Raw genomic sequence first — 16849 nt, forward strand, 5'->3', positions numbered from 1 at the left:
ATGTTGACGGCAAATGTTGATGAAGAAACATACGAAGAGGTCAAATTTTGTTCAAAAACTGCAGAATGTTATAAAGGTGTGAATAAATGACCATGTTGTTTGTTGGCAGTGTACGTAAAAGGTTAATTGAGATTAAGTTTCTTCTTGCCGTATCACAAGGTTAAAAAGGAACAGATAAAGAGGGATCTGTGCGTCAATTAAATTGCAAGATGTTTCATTGGGTTAGGGTGATTTTTAAAATGAAAAATAAAGCAGATAATATAAAAAATAAATTCATTCAAAATAAAATACAGAAAATGAGAAAAAATACAAAAATGTGGTGCAGATCGATAACAAGGTGCCTCAAACAAATCAGAAGCGTGCATGAGAAACAGAAGCGAACGACGACAATCGTTTTTAGCAAACATCTCATTTTCACATATTTTTTAATCTCACAATTCTCGCAACAGGGAACACTTTGGTATTTAATAAAAAATATGAAAAATTCAAATAAAATAAATAAATAAATTTTATACACTTGACATTCCATGTTGTTATTTGTTATTATTGTACTTTGTTACGTTTCTGAAAAGTCTTCCGAGATTTTTTCAACGATGATAGTCGGCTGAATATTTGCCGCTTCAACGCTGCTAGTCAGATCTTCATTATTTCTGCTGACTCCGTTGGTGTTGGTTGCTATCTTGCCGGCGCTTGGTACTGTTGAAATATTATTTTTCTTTCCTCCAACTCTTCGCAGCTTTGTACCTTTCTTAATTTCATCCAACAGCCTGTCTATTATGCAGTCACTCTCCGTGTTTAACGCCAGACTGGACCGCTCTGAAAAACGTTGAAATAAGAAAACAGTTGGGTTTAAAAAACTGTATGTTTTATTCTATGTATATATGGTTTTAACCAATCTCTACCAAGTTATAAATAATTAAAAATTATCTTTTAAAAAGAATGATGAAATGTTGTTAAAATAAAACATAATAAAAAAAAACAATTTAAATTCGACGGTGTTCTTCAAAGTGCTTGAGTTAAAAGATTTTCTTAATTAATTAAAAGATTTTTGTCAGATGTAAAATTAGAAGTATTAAAAAGTTTTGTTATAGTTTGTGAAACAAAGTTATAAATACTGCAAAAACAGTGGCAGGTACAGATCGCGTCCAGTTTAGAATAAGTCGGTACATGACTGTTTAGCATTCAATTTTAATGTATTTTCATACGTTTCCTATATATTTAAAACCGTATACTTTGTCATAAACCGTGAATTAGATTAGATAAGATTTCATAACAAACAGCCTCATATGGACTTGAAATCAAGAATGATATTTGTTTATTACCAAACCAATGCGTCATTAGTTGGAACATCAAGAAGAGGTGGAGTTTGGAATTTGGAACGAAAAAATCAACCTTTTTTAGCATATACTATTCACTACATTCACCCCAACACAAAAGTGTAGATCTACCTTTGTTTTTGTCGGCGTTCAACAATTCGGCAGCCTGGTCCTTCTTTCTTTTTTCTGCTCTTTCTTCTTGCAATCGACGCAACTCGTTTTCCTGAACAGAATTGTTTTTGCAATGCTTAAAAAATATGAACGTATAAACACAAAATGTTTACCTTGATGCAGTTTTTAACTTTATCGCAGAACTTGTAGAGCAAAGCAGCACATTCTTCTAATTTAAATGTGCTTTCTTCTTCGCATAAGTGACGGCACAATAAAATTGATTGCTCCTTTATTAGGTTTTGCCGAGTTTTAATCCTACTGATATCAGAACGTGCTTCCTGCCGAAGAATTTATTTCAAAAAATTTTTCAATACCGTTTTTGCGTAACATTCATTATTGCCTTTATCCATTTTATAAAATAATTAAGACAGTAACAATGAATTATTAAACTAATTTTAAAAACTTATTAGAAAATACATTAAATCAATTTTCAAATGACAAAACAATTTATTTTATCGAAGGAAATGCAATCAATACTTGTAAAAATGAAGTGAACTGCTCCTTGATTTGACTACACGAAGACGATTGAACCTGTTTGTCAGCATTCTCTACAGATGCTGACAACTTCGCAAGATCGGAACTCAATCCATCCGTCGATAACCTGATTACATGGATTTCTTTTGTTAGCACTTCATTTAAATCTAATTTCAATAAAATTGTTTCTCCTTCTAGACAAACTCTTTTTAGCAAAACTATAAATTTATTTAAATATAATTATTATTTATCTGCTGGTCATCACAAAAAGAGGAGATTGAAATTGAAAGTGACAAACATGAATCATGAACAACTGATTACTACTTAATTTTAACACGGCAACTCAACTAATAACAAGTATTTCAATGATGTTCTTGTAAAATGAAAAATTTTATTAATGCCCCTGCTTTAAGACACTCTGTCAAAATATGAAAAGTTATCTTCAATGAAATTTATTGATCATATCGCTTGCTCAATTAATTTTAAAAATCACTAGTTCATTTCGTACATTACAATGTTTCAGTACTTTCTATCCATATCTGTTGTCACTAATTTTTGTTAAACGCCTCACAAAATTTTATTTAAAATTGAAAGATTGAAGTGTAGAAGAAAAAAAAACTTTTCACAAACCTGTTCGCATTGAAATGCCGAAAACATTATAAAATTAAATTTATCATTTGATTCAATTACAATGCACACAAAAAATTTTTTTGAAGGCATTGAACATTTGTACCATACAATAATCAAAATAGAAATTTTAGGTAGTTACTAATTTAACATTTGCAATAATCGTAAACTGTTGAAATTACTTTGAAGAAAAAAGCAAGTTTTCGTAGAGATTGTCGACAAAATCTAAAGCGTTGGAGTAATGTGACGGTGCCTCTTTCACCAAAAAATGGAGCAATGTTATTCCTCTTTGATTACCTTGAGTGTCCGACAATTTTGGCAGTGATGAAATTTTGATGGCCAGTGCATTTCCAGCGTAACTCCCCTATAAAATGTTTGTTGAACCAGTTTTTAACTGATTACATTTTTTTCATACATTTTAACTCAACAAATTAAATCCGTGTAAACGTTAGCCGATGACCAAAAAGCGATCCGAATATTCACATGTTTTCAGTTGTAATATTTTAAACTGTTGCGTTTATTTAAAAAAAAAGCAAGTCAAAAAATAGAAACAGCATGAATAGAACAGACTGCTATGCTTATGCCAAAAGTTTTGAAATTGTAAGGCTGACTGTTTCGCAGCTTGCTCACACTCTGTTCGCATATATTTCTGTAATTGTATCTTTTGGGAAAACAATTCGTAACTTACTGCCATTTGTAAAATAGTAGAATTTGCCAGTCGAACGTACTTTTTTAACCAATCGCCAGCAAGAAATCTATTTGGCAAATTGCTTTTCACCCATTGTTAAGATCACATAAATAGGCAACTGCATTCAGTTCGTGAACGACGTTCAATTAAATTAATAAATGTAACTTAATAATGCGATAGGCGGATGTATTTGAACCAGTTCAGTGTAAAGCAAGATCTGTTGCTTTGAAATAGCACACTATACTTATTACTATTAATATATTTAAGGTGTCGGTCTGGCTGTTTTTTACAATTTTTTGGGTGGTGCACATGTCAAGAGTGGTATGATGTGCGGTTTAATGTCTGTTGGCGAGGTTTAACACCTTCTTATCGTTGTCTATCTGCATTTTGTCAATTCATAGGCTGCCACTCTTGAAATGTTTCGTTGGTGTGTTTGTCAGTTTTTTAAATTTTATTATTAGCTAACCAATTATCTACGATCATCTCAACTATCATTTGTATGCAAATCTATAAAACTTAAATTAGATAAAAATAATTGCTATGATAGTCTTTAAACTTTAAACACTGCACTTTTAATATTATGATATAAAACTTATTAAATATTAATGTTAATATATCACTAGTTGAAAGTTATTAAGATCAATCGAAGAAGAAAATTCAACTACCGCATTCAAGAAGTTCCCGTACTGGAGGACAACTCTGAAAAACGTTTTCAAGGAATCGCATTCCAAGATGTTTTGGCACATGGTGAGGAAGGCTTCTTGTCTTTCGTGGATAGAATTGTAAGTCATCATGTACTCCGATTTGATCAACATGAGATTAAGCCTCAAAGCATAATCATTCAATTGCGACAGCTGCTTTATGAACTTCTCTGCGTTACCCAGCGTGCTTGGATCACCGTCAAAATTCGTAAGCAGATCGATCTGAAAAAGTTTTAAAATCAAATCAATAGAAGACAACAAATGAAATATTTAAACGAAATAATATTTCTATAAAGAAACCGTTCAAAAGATCGAATGAAACAAAACTACGTTACGGATGCCATTGATAGACCAATCACATGCCAACAAAATTATTTGCTTTGGTAAAATGATTTACGTGAGAAACTGAATTATAAACTAGTCGTTCATGACTTGAAGACCTGTCTTCAAAACTAAAAAACATGCTGTGCTACTTTCATTATTTGTCTTCATTTGTCTCAATCTCAGTAAATTTTGTAAGCTGATTGTTGGTGATAATTGAAAAAATTAAACTAGGGAAGAAACAATGAACAATGCAAGGAACGTTGCGATGATAACCTCGGCTCGGTCGGGTAACAGTTTTATGAGTCCTTTCAGTTTTTCACTTTCCATTTGCTGCACGTCAGCCTTCTCGATCATCTCAATGATGGCCTCGTTGCTCGTCCTGAACTGTTTCAGCCATATGTTCATGTTCATACTTCGCTTCATGTCCAGTAAATTTACCTTTCAAAACAATTTAACTAATGATAATAATAATAATTATTATTATTAATATTAATATATTGTTGTTATTGTTATTATTATTATTAAATATTGTAATATTCAGTAAAGATAAGTTTTTTTTAATTATTTTAAATACTTTGTTAGCTTAACAAGTTGAAAGCAAAGAATGGAGTAGGCACCGACCACGCTAGAAACCTTCTTCTCAGCACTTGCAGTTACTTGCTGGGCAGCTTTCCTGCTGAACATTTCCTCGACAGCGCCGTAATTTACTTGGGATGGTTCGGCAACTTTCAAAACACTGGACCAGATCACTTCTTCTTCTTTTCACGTAGTTCATTTTATAATTCGTTCCATAATTTTAAATGCTTAATGAATGATAATAATAATAAATTAATGATAATTCTTAGTTGAAATATTTACTTGTTAGAATTTGCGCAGGCAGCTTCGTCCAGTTTACAGTTTTCATTTTCGACTTTGGAATCGGAACAGAGATGCAGGCAGCAACGTCGAAAGACTTTTTCAGGAGAGCCTCATAACTTGGGGCCTGTCGGGCATTAGATTTTTTTTCAAGAGAGGGCTGACCGTTAGGTAGTGGTGGTGGTGGCGAAGGTTGTAGTAGTGAGGGTGGTAGAGGAGGTTGTTGTAATGGCGGTGGTGGGGGTGGCGGGGGTGGAGGTCCCCCTGGAAGTGTTGGAAGATCGGAAAAGAGAGGATTGGGCAATAAAATTGGCAAAGGTGGTGGAGCAGGAACATCTGAGTGAACGGCAGGAAGAGGAAGAGCATCCAGTTTGGGAATTAAGTTGAATGTAACGTTTGCAAGCGAAGAATCAAGAGATGGTAGTGGAGGTGGAGGAGGTGGTGGTGGTGGTGGTGGGGGGAGAGGAGAGACTGATTGATTTGAACTCGCTGATGCTTCAATCACATTTTTCGATTTTTGTAAGTTATGAACATCTGATATCGTGGACGACACCTTACTCTTTGCATCGGAAAATGAAAGTGAGCTTGCGTTCGTCAATTCATCTTTTACAACTTGATCTGATTTTAAATTTTTTAATTTACATTGTTCTGTTTGAACAGCAATCGCTTTTTGGGCGACAGATGGTGGTTTTTTTTCATACAGAAGTCGTTGAGGATCCTCGCTAACAACAATCCTTGCCACCATACTTTCAATTGTTTGCCAGATGTTTGAGCTGTTCAAAATTTTTTTCACAGTGTCACTAAATTAATGTGCTAAATAAAAGTGGCTAACTAAAAAATCGCTAGACAAATAATTATTATCACTTCACCTATCATCTTGGTCAGTATCAATTTGAATCAAAGAGCAGAGGATGTTGATCAATTTTGACTCCAGTGGAGTGTTGTACACCTGTTTCAAAGTTAAATGTGTATGTTGTTCAGAAAGATCGTCAATTGTATACCGCAATTAAAATATATCCAACTTTATTGTATATGGCGTCGATGAGAGATCGATGGTTCGTTAGGTCGATTGCATTTTGGTCTCCATTCGCCATCTGCAGTAGTTCATCATCGTCGGCATTCTTTTCGTCAGTGAAGACGTCGAACTGTATCTGGAGGTCCTCGTGATTGACGAACCGCAGATCATTCATGATGTCCAACAGGTTCAACCCTACAGAACGTAGCAAGTTTATATGATTCAAGACGCTTCTTAAAATTGCAGATTTTAATGCACATTTAAAAAAATGAATAAAACTTATTAGAAAGAAATATTTATTGTTCAAAAGCTTTAAACATTTTCTTTCGACCGTCTGATGCGTACCAGCACTGGAAACATTTTCTTACGCCTCAACTGTTTCAACTGTTTAAGTGTAGCCTACCTTCAATCAGCTGCACATTGCGCTTCCAAATTTGTAAATCATTGAGCATTGAATAAATTGTGAATACAAACATTTTCTAACAGTGCATAGCGACAAATTCACTAGTAAAATTTATAATAACGGTAGAAAAGTGGATCCAACATTTGGTGGTCACTCTACTAATAATTCATTGCGTAAAAATAAACAAATGTATATATTGTGAAATTTAAAATAGAAGTTAGATCAAATGGGAGAAGAATTTTTCAACACCAACTATTACCAAGTCTTTTACCAATTCATAAAACCTTAACCTTCGTTACCCCCTACACCTCAAATGCAAACTACTAACACATTCAATCAAGCAAACCATATATACGATCGATTAATTTCTGTACCTTCATATTAAAACTGTTTGTAATAGTTTACGTTTAAAATTTGAAATGCTTTTCTGTGTATGCACTCACCAATGAATTCATTTCTGATTTTCATTCTTTCTGCAAGATCGTCGACACCATGTATTATGCAGTTGATGAAGGAGATGATAGAGCAGGAGTAATCGGGGACTGAATGGTTCTTCAGCTCGTTCATCATGAAACTGAAACGGTATCGGTTGCTTGAAGTTGTCTGCGAAGTTTGAAATATTATTTGTCATCCGTAGAGCGTAAAATTGAAAAAAAAATTTTAATTTTTTATTTATTTTTATTATTTTTCATTAATTAATTTTCTAATGTTATTTCATTAACTCCTTTTACGTTTACTTTACATTTATTTTATTTTCTATTTCATTTCATTAAATACGTATTTTTTTATTTCACAAATAGAAGTAATTATTTACAGTTGTCATTAATTTGCAGACATGATTGGCTAAAAAATAAAAAATCACATGAGTAAACCGCAAAAATGACTAACGATCAATCAAAAATATTTATTTAATATGAAACAAATTTAATTGCAGCAGTCCAACTAATCATAACATCCAATATAACAAATTCTAAACGAGTGGTTGCTTATCTGCCTCAGAAAATTGTGACAAGCAACTTTAAAAGATGATGTTGATGATTAAACGAGGTTGATGATTACACGACGACAATGATAATAATGATAATGGTGTGATGATGATGGTGATTACACCATGATTAAAAAAGAATGATAATTCAAATTTAAGAGAAGACAAACTTGTACCTTGTACGAGTTGACAGCTTCGATGCAACACTCAAACCCTTTCTCTGACGACAGGCACAAGCCCGACAGCAAGTCAAAGATTTGCTTCTTGACGGTCGTGTTGTTGGAATCAAGTGCTTCACATGAAAATTATTTTTTTATAACTTTTTTTACAAAAAAAATCAAACTCTGACAAAACAGGCCCGATATGTAAGATTAAAAAGTAAATGTAATGAAATGAATGACAGATAACAAAACTAATGACGCAAAATAAAGTCAAAGGAAATAAAAAATATGAACATGAAAATAAATGAAAATAACTATTCACAGAACAACAGACAGGCAAAATAAGTTAAAAATTTTAAGTCATTATATTTAAACGAGTATTGAAAAAGATATTTACGTTAAAGTAAACGAGGTTACAAAGTTACTGAAATACGTACACTCAGACACAAACCTTTGATCAATTTTTGACTGTACTCCTTATTATTTGTGATGACTCTGAGACCTATGGATGAGTTCATCACAGTTTTGATGCATGACACGCACTCGATCAGCACCAGAGCATCCGATAGTTGCACCCTTTTGCCTGTTATCGTGTTGACACCTTCCAGTAAAATATCCAATCCTCCAAGCTCTAAAAACTCTTCCATCCACACGCTCTGACGACAGGATTTCAGTTTCTTGTTCAAGGCTACATACATTTTAAGAGATGGCATTTTCAACATAGATAGGCACGTTTCGGGATCGCAGTTTTCAAAGTCAACCTGTAATCATAATAATTTTACAGATGATATTTATTACAAATACTAAATAAAATTTTACAATAATTTTGTTCATACATACTTGACTCATTAGTTTCATTATTTTATTTCTGAACGGATTCGATTTTTGAGTGGCAACTTCTCTGTGGGTATCTGTTGTTGATTGATTTTGGTCGTCTGTGTCAGTAGGTTGAGTTGCCGGCTGCTCAGAAAATACTGGTTGTTGCTCGGGAGAAGCTGGCAGTTGTTGCTCATGAGACGTTGGTTGCTGTTGCTCATGAGACGCTGGTTGTTGACCCTCATCATTTGCTGGTTGTTTATCTTTCCCGCTGAGGAATTCTATCGCTTTTTCTGAAAATGTTTTGTTTGTTGAAGGTTGTTTTGACAATGTAGTGGCGGAAGATTGAACGGCAGTTTCGTTCAGTTTTGCTTTTGTCTCTTTTGGAGAGAACCATCTCTGAAATATGTTTTGCTGTTTGAACGGTTGTTTGTCCATTACTTTGGATTGCTTGTTTTCTTCCTTCCCGTCATTAGAATATTCTCCAAGGTCTTTACTGGTCATCTCGTTCCTCTCATCAATTATAATTTTAATTATCAGTTATTCATCAGCAGCAAACAAATAAAAGAGTCAATAGCATTCAAATTATTAAGGCTCTCTTAATGTGTGGCCAATTATTTACATTTAAACTCAAGTTAATAAATTTTTCAAAAAAAAAATGTTGGCGTTCGACACACACGAAACATCACCAGTTAACAGAAATTTATATTTGATACAACTTCTAAAAAATTAATATTCTATCAACAATTAAAATAACTAAGTACCAAAAATGAACTAAAAAAAACTTAATAAAAACAACTTTTACAAGTTTGAACTAACATAGAACTTAAAGAGGCATTTAAATAATAATTATGATGATAATAATAATAATAATAATAATAATAATAATAATAATAATAAATATTAGCAATACAAATTATAATGCGCTGGCTAGATGTAGACAAATTCACAAACCAGCATTTAGTTGTCATCAGTTAACTAACATTTAGACGAATGAATGTTTCTGTTCACGTTCTGTCGTCTATCTTGTATGTTTGGTTTGTTTATTATTGAGCGAGCACTCAGATATGTTGAGTGTTGTACATTTAGTATGAATATCAACGGTTTTCTTTTTTATAAATTTTCATCGTGTTGTATTAGAAATTCATGTACACGAAATTTAGAAATAAACATGTAAATAAATATATATGCAAATATTGTATATGTATATGTATGTATGTATATATATATATATATATATATATATATAGTTTGTTAGTTATTTTTGTAAATATTTACACCCACATTTACTTTATACAAGTGAATATAAACTTACAAACACCAGCGCGTATGTACATATTATAGACACATAATTAAATAAACACACACACACAAACACACACACACACACACATATATATATATATATTATTGTATGAATTCTACCGAATTGTTATCATTAATCAATTCAAAGATTTGTATAGTATATATATATATATATATATATATATATATATATATATATATATATATATATTACGCTGGTAAAAGACCATAATTAATGCAGTAATTTATGAAAATTACCGAATTTCTTTGCGTTAGATAGTTCCTAATATTTCTATCCTAATTCTTGTCTACATTATGTATGATTTGAACCAGGGTCAGCAAGTTCCACAACGAGCGAACCGCTTTTTGAGCCAGCGCCGTACGTAAATAATGACAAGACATATGCTCTCCTATTTTGGATTAGTTCCTCCGTGGAGCAATATGAACAGAGAAAAAGTTTTAGTTGATTTGTGATTCTATTATTTTTGATCCATCAAATAGTATGGATATTTTGATGCAATCATTTATCAAAAAAGAATAAATAAAATGATCATGTAGCTCTATCACGTGCAACTTAATCTCATTTTCTACTGACACCTTGCCTGACGTTTCGATTAATGTAGATTAAATATCGAAGATCAAATGTTGAAAATTAGAGAGAACGAATGTTTAAAAATAGTAACGGTAGATCAGTTGATGGCTGTTATTTCTCCTTGTTCAGTTATTTAATAGCATGTATCTATTTTATTTTTATTATCTACAATTTTTGGCCTGTCAATCTAGTTTATCTCAGTTTCTACTAAGACTGAACTTCTTAAAGTTTCATCCATTTTTACGTAGACGTGCAACAAATGAATGGTTTCCGCAAACTGCACACGGTCGATCACTTGCACATGTTGTTGAAGAAACTTTTCATGTGATGCGTGAAGTCGTTGTGTCAATTTTGTTGTGAGACACAGCGTGAGACTTCTTTCACGGCATCAAATGGGTTCTTTTTATGAGTTGCACAAATAGCAGACGATTCTCATGAATATTCCTTTCGAGAAAAAAATTAATAAAATATTTGAAAATCTTTAGAAATGAAAAACTAAAAATGCTGTGTTTGAAAGAAATTTTATGCATAATTTTGTCAAGGATTTGTAAATTTTTGTACCTGTTTCACGCAAGATTTGTATAAATATTTGTTATAAATTGTTAATTTACCATAAAATGCGAAACTTAGTAATCTTTTTATTAATTACAAAAATTAAAAATTCGTCAACATGTACAAACGCTAAGAACGCAACACTCATATCTGTCGTATAAAGTGGACTAAACATTTCATGAAAACCCAAATTAAACAAACATTGTCTTCTTAAATATGGTTTGTCTTTTATGATATAGGGCCTACCTGCACATAAATTTAATTGAACTTTTTAGAATTTGACTTCATTAAGTATAGATACATTGAGCATTAATTTCTTTGAATAACATATTAGTTTAGAGTTTTTACTGCTTTTTTATTATCTATTTCATATTGGATTATTTCCTTAATGAATTAACAAATAAATAAGTAGGTAGAATGTGTTGGTTTTTGCTTCCTGAACACATGTTGAAGTCTCCCAAACAAATAATATGTATATAATTGTAATGAGATAAAAACAACGTTTAAACACAAAAGGTAAAGGTTTAGATATGCAAGCACTCTACACTACATGCTATTAGACACTAAAGAAAATTATGAATCCATAAATTATGAATAACTCAAAATCAGACGCCCCGTAACCAATGCACCATATCCAGTGCAAAAAAACCTGGCAGACCACCCATATCTCCATGAGGATAATCAAATGTTGATGCAGTTTCAAATGTACTAATTTTGTTACCAAATGCAATTTAACAGTGACAGATTCAGGAAACCAAAGAAGCCCTGCCTCCACTTCGTTGTCAAAAACTATTTTGTTGCAGTTTTTGAAAATATAGCCAACGTATAATATTTAATAACTTTTTATGCATTAAAACACAGTTTTCCTACCATGGAAAAACCGTTGTAAATATGAAAAATTACACAGAAATTGCACAATAAGCAAAAAACCGCGAAGTGTTTTTAGTTCTTGGGCCTCGTCACACTTCGGCCCCTCATCAAAGTTATCTAGACATCCGCCCTTAAATTTTAACTTGGCATTTCATCAAAACATATGACGACAAACCAATATCTAAATCACACAAGTTTGTATCAAATTAAGAAGAGTACATGCTTCGGCTGTACATATACTAAAGTTGGAACAGAAAAGATTAGCATGGCCCCTGCCCAAGGATGACACGCAAATTCATGAAGCCAAATTCGTGAAGCGTTCCATATTTTTCGGGAATGGGCCAAGATGTAAAACTAGCAAAAACCTTAGTTAAAGAAAAAATTAATAACAATTTAAACTTTATTCAAATATTCAACATCTGCAGCAATGGTGGCCTACTAACAAAGGAAACGTTTTCATGGAATAATAATGCATCTACCAGGAGCTGCTTCAATATACACCGCAGAGATCCTTGCTATAGACATGGCTTTAAACTTTATTATTAATTCAGAGAAATATAAATTCATAATATTTTCGGATTCCTTGTTCTTCTTTTACTCTATTATTCTTGAAACAATACAAACCCCTAAATCCATTAATAATTCAAATGCAATATAAGATTCATAATATTCTGGATAACAACAAAAATTTAATTATGATGTGGATTCCCAGCCACATTGGAATTGAAGGAAATGAAAAGTAGATCAGATGGCTTCTCAAGCTCATTCGATGCCATTATCTAGAGTTCCAATACCGTAAGCCTGCGACAAAAACTATCTATTAAGCAAAATATCTATCTATCTATTCATATATTAACTGAATGTGAAAAATACGATCAGATCATTAGGAAATTCGGATTCCATCAAATGTAGAATTGCTCTTTCAGAATGAAGTGTGTGTGTGTGTGTGTGAGAGAGAGAGAGAGAGAGAGAGAGAGAGAGTAAGTGTGTAAATTATTCTAGAATTTTATCTTACTTACCGGATGCTGTATGATAACAGAAATGTGCTACCCTTTCAAATTTCAGTGATGCTAATTGCTGTCATGCGTCGTTTAATTATATATAATTGTTTATTAATAGCTGTCTGAAAAAATGTACTAGTTAATATATGCGAATTTCTACAACAGTCATTCTCTGACACGGAAATCATTGAAAATTACATCTTTTAGTTTTATATTTAGATTTAAAATTTTTTTAAATAATCATTTTATTGTACTGCTCTAAATATAGAATAACTCTTTTAATCTGGATGATTTAATTATTCACAAAAGAACCGATGTTTTTTAAAAGGGTTCATTAAATTAGAATTTTAAAAATTACATTAACTCACTGATGACGTCATATGGATGCGAGTTAATTGAATTTAATTAAATATTTGTTTTTGTTTAAATAACAAAATCTTAGCATAAATTCAATAAATAATAATTAATTTTTTGAGTAGCACTCACATTCACAAACTCGCAAACACTGGTAGACATGTTGTGCAATTCTAGTTTTCGAAACGTGACTCGGCTTGGCTTTTCTACGAGATATGTATGTATGTCTATAGATCAATTCAGGTCTACGGGCCAGTCGCAAAAGCGGCAGTCGTATGTTTCAAGCCTCCCGCTTAAACAACTGACCTCGATCGTCTTAAATGAATGCATAAAAAATAATTTTTCTATTTTCAAACTTCTCAACTATACTGCATCTTTTTTAAACAATTTTTGAATCTATAAAATGTTTTGCTACCCAAGATCACGCAAAAACATAATTGTTGTAATTTCATTAGTTGTTAAACTTTAAATATGTGAACTGCTTGATTAGGACAACGTTACAGAAAGGATCTACTTTAAAGTGGGAAAAATTTTAAATGAAAGATTTTAGTAAAAACTTTTATGAAAAAATTCATCCGCATAAATAAATTTTAAAATATTTATTTGCAAGACAAAGTTGAAATTTCAAAAATTTAATAGTTACAAGAAAATAAAATTAAGTAAGAAAATTGAGTGTTCATATTTATATGTCTGTACGAAAACGAAGCCATTTTCAAACAAATTCCATCGAAAAAGAGAAGAAAAGAGATGATACGACGGCGTCTTGTTTGCGCGAGGACAGCAGTAACTTTTCGCGTGGGCCCAGATTCCCTTGAGGAATTTTTTTAAGTTAAATTTGAGCGAGTGAATTTTTTTTCAAATATTAAATGAAGTGATGAATACATTAGCCACATTAATAGTGTTTTATTAGTTTTATTACATTATACTAAAACAAAACAATGAATTAATCAGTTACTTTACTTGATATGAATTTTAACTGAAAAAATTGAATGACAAGAATGAAAACCCACGCTCAAAATTTCTTAAAATAGTTCAAGTGTGTGTGGCAGTAATATTGCCGAGTAATTTGGTTCAAAACATTACGATATTCACAGCTGAATGATAGATAAATAAACAGCTAAGCAGTTAAACAATCAAATGCTCAAGTTATATGCATATAAAATGTATTAATATAAAAATCAAATCAGTCGTAAAGCCGTATTACTTTTACTTACATTTGAATTTTTACCTATCTTCCATCCTATAGTTAATCTAATGTTATCAATAATATATAATAATGTTACCAAAAACCTGCATACTAATCTCTGTTAATTAAACTAATAAAATCTTGTATCCAGGCCTAAACTAGTCTACCTATTTTCTTTTACCCTAAGTTCATCACTGTATTTATCCTGTCATACTCATAAACGTTGTAATTCTTCTATTTTTTGCAGATAAAACAATAATTATCTCAGGAGCTGAATTAAATTTTTGTGAGCGTACCCGAGTGCCATTTAATCTTTCTTCAACCTACGCATAATTTTATTTTAGCAGCTTTATTACACCAAATGAACCTTCAACGGAACAAGTTCTCAAAAGCAAGGAGAAAAAGATGATAACCTGAAGAAGCTGCTTTCCGTGGGCAATAGATTCGGAAATGGTTTTTTAAACGTTGAGAGAACCGTCCGATAGATACGTCGTAAAAGTTTCTTGCGTTCTAGCCTAATGGAAGCCTGTTTGGATTTGAAACTGCATAATAGTTGTTCTTCAATTTCCTTGTCCACTAGAACCAGATAAACATTAGAGATGCACCGAATTGGCCAAATTTATTATTCGAAGTCGAAGGTCTAATACTTAAAAACGACAATATTGAGAAAAATTTATTATGTAAAAAAGCTATTGGGAAAAAAAACAGTACGCGATTTATGTATGTCTATCGAACAATTCATTATCAAGACAATATCCAATCTCTTGTTCAAGAACAGATGTTTTAACAACTATGACGGCAAAAATATATTTCTCGCTAATAATATTCAAAAAGTGTTGCTCTAAAATCAAAAAAATGTGATGGCGTAAAAGGAGCTGAATGTCAAATTTGGGCCAGGCTGAATTTCGGTGCGTCTCTAATATACACGGCCGCACCAAAACTTTATTGTAACAATAAAATGTCTCTGAATAATGTCATAAATTTAATTTATTACATTAACAGATTAAGGAAAAAAGATGAACTTTACAACACGGAAAAAAGAAAAGTTAAATAACTAACTTAACAACTCAGCGATAACCTTTGCATTTTGACTGATCATTAAAGAAAACTTTTGTTGACTTACTTAATAACTAAGCGATGAATTTTGTTAAGTCGGTGGAAAGAACACAATATAAACTTTTTATTTAGCCTTTCAATTTCAATTTATTCCGTTGCTTACCAAACCGGGATAACTTCATAAAGCTGGAAGGATCAGGCATTTCACATTCTTCGGGCACCAAATCAAAAATTTCAAATAAAATGATAAATAGAAAATTTAAATGTTATCAAAATAGCACAAAGTTCATAAAAGGAAGTAGAGTCAGTTCTATTTTTTACGTATACTTATAAATGGACCAACTTAACCTACCGAACATAAATGTAAAAATATAAATTTGCGGGTATTCTATGTATACACACATTTAATACAAACAAGTAGAGACCCAATTAAATTTGCGAAGAAAAGATATTAAAATGAAAGTTCTAATGAAATGTTCAATTACTTCCGGAAAACTGTTTTGGTGGCTTCGTAAATGATAAATTTTTAATGTTTTAATTTTGCGTACATGTTTTTCACACATTTCCCACATCTTCCAAATTTCACACGCGGAATATTTTCATTTATCGGGCGCCTTATCGGGTAGTGAGACATATAAAGTATGTAACGAACCAACGGCACCCTACCCGCTTATTTTGGTCACTGATTTAAAAAACAATTCATTTTCTCAACTTTAATGAGTCGGCCAGGGGAGGCCCGTCTAGCACGACGATTTCAAATCAACTTGGCTATTATAAATTACACATTATAAATGCTTAATTGGGTAATAAAATTTTTTTAAATTTTTATCAACCCCACTATTAAAAAGGTAGTTGGATAAACACGATCTTTTGCAAATGATCAATCAATCAATCAATCAATCAATCAATCAATCAATCAATCAATCAATCAATCAATCAATCAATCAATCAATCAATCAATCAATCAATCAATCAATCAATCAATCAATCAATCAATCAATCAATCAATCAATCAATCAATCAATCAATCAATCAATCAATCAATCAATCAATCAATCAATCAATCAATCAATCAATCAATCAATCAATCAGTCAACCAACCAACCAATCAATCAATTATTCATTCATTCATTCATTCATTCAATAAGCTTATAAAGCGCTATTTCCGCGATGTTCAACAGCGCTCTTTCAAGAAAAGTTATTGTTGTTAGTTCTTATTTATATAACGAGGAATATATCCCGGGTGTATATATGGTTATGTGATAGTGAATTATTTTTGTAGCTGACTAGCTGAACGCTAATGAAACATATCTTACTTACCTTTTCTAAAACATTTAATTAATTAATTAAAGAGTACGTTTGTTTAACTTTTTGCTGTGGAATAACACATTTAAAAA

The 16849-nt window shown here is 31.8% G+C and overlaps 2 protein-coding genes across 2 annotated transcripts; both read right to left on the reverse strand.

The window, feature by feature from the left end:
• Window positions 1-556: 556 nt before the first annotated feature.
• Window positions 557-9040, reverse strand: HELRODRAFT_187875 (hypothetical protein; the record flags this gene model as incomplete). Its single annotated transcript, XM_009010921.1, has 15 exons — window positions 557-816; window positions 1449-1539; window positions 1601-1765; window positions 2019-2088; window positions 2771-2952; window positions 3942-4199; window positions 4575-4739; window positions 4923-5059; window positions 5160-5929; window positions 6026-6105; window positions 6179-6366; window positions 7018-7177; window positions 7736-7851; window positions 8172-8481; window positions 8561-9040. The coding sequence occupies 15 exons, from the start codon at window positions 9038-9040 to the stop codon at window positions 557-559; spliced, it is 3432 nt and encodes a 1143-aa protein (XP_009009169.1).
• A 1580-nt stretch (window positions 9041-10620) lies between these two features.
• On the reverse strand, window positions 10621-13372 carry HELRODRAFT_158983 (hypothetical protein; the record flags this gene model as incomplete). Its single annotated transcript, XM_009010922.1, has 4 exons — window positions 10621-10749; window positions 11635-11774; window positions 12875-12932; window positions 13343-13372. The coding sequence occupies 4 exons, from the start codon at window positions 13370-13372 to the stop codon at window positions 10621-10623; spliced, it is 357 nt and encodes a 118-aa protein (XP_009009170.1).
• Between the last annotated feature and the right edge of the window lie 3477 nt (window positions 13373-16849).

The sequence above is a fragment of the Helobdella robusta genome (assembly GCF_000326865.2).
Source record: "Helobdella robusta unplaced genomic scaffold HELROscaffold_1, whole genome shotgun sequence".
NCBI classification, from domain to species: Eukaryota; Metazoa; Annelida; class Clitellata; order Rhynchobdellida; family Glossiphoniidae; genus Helobdella; species Helobdella robusta.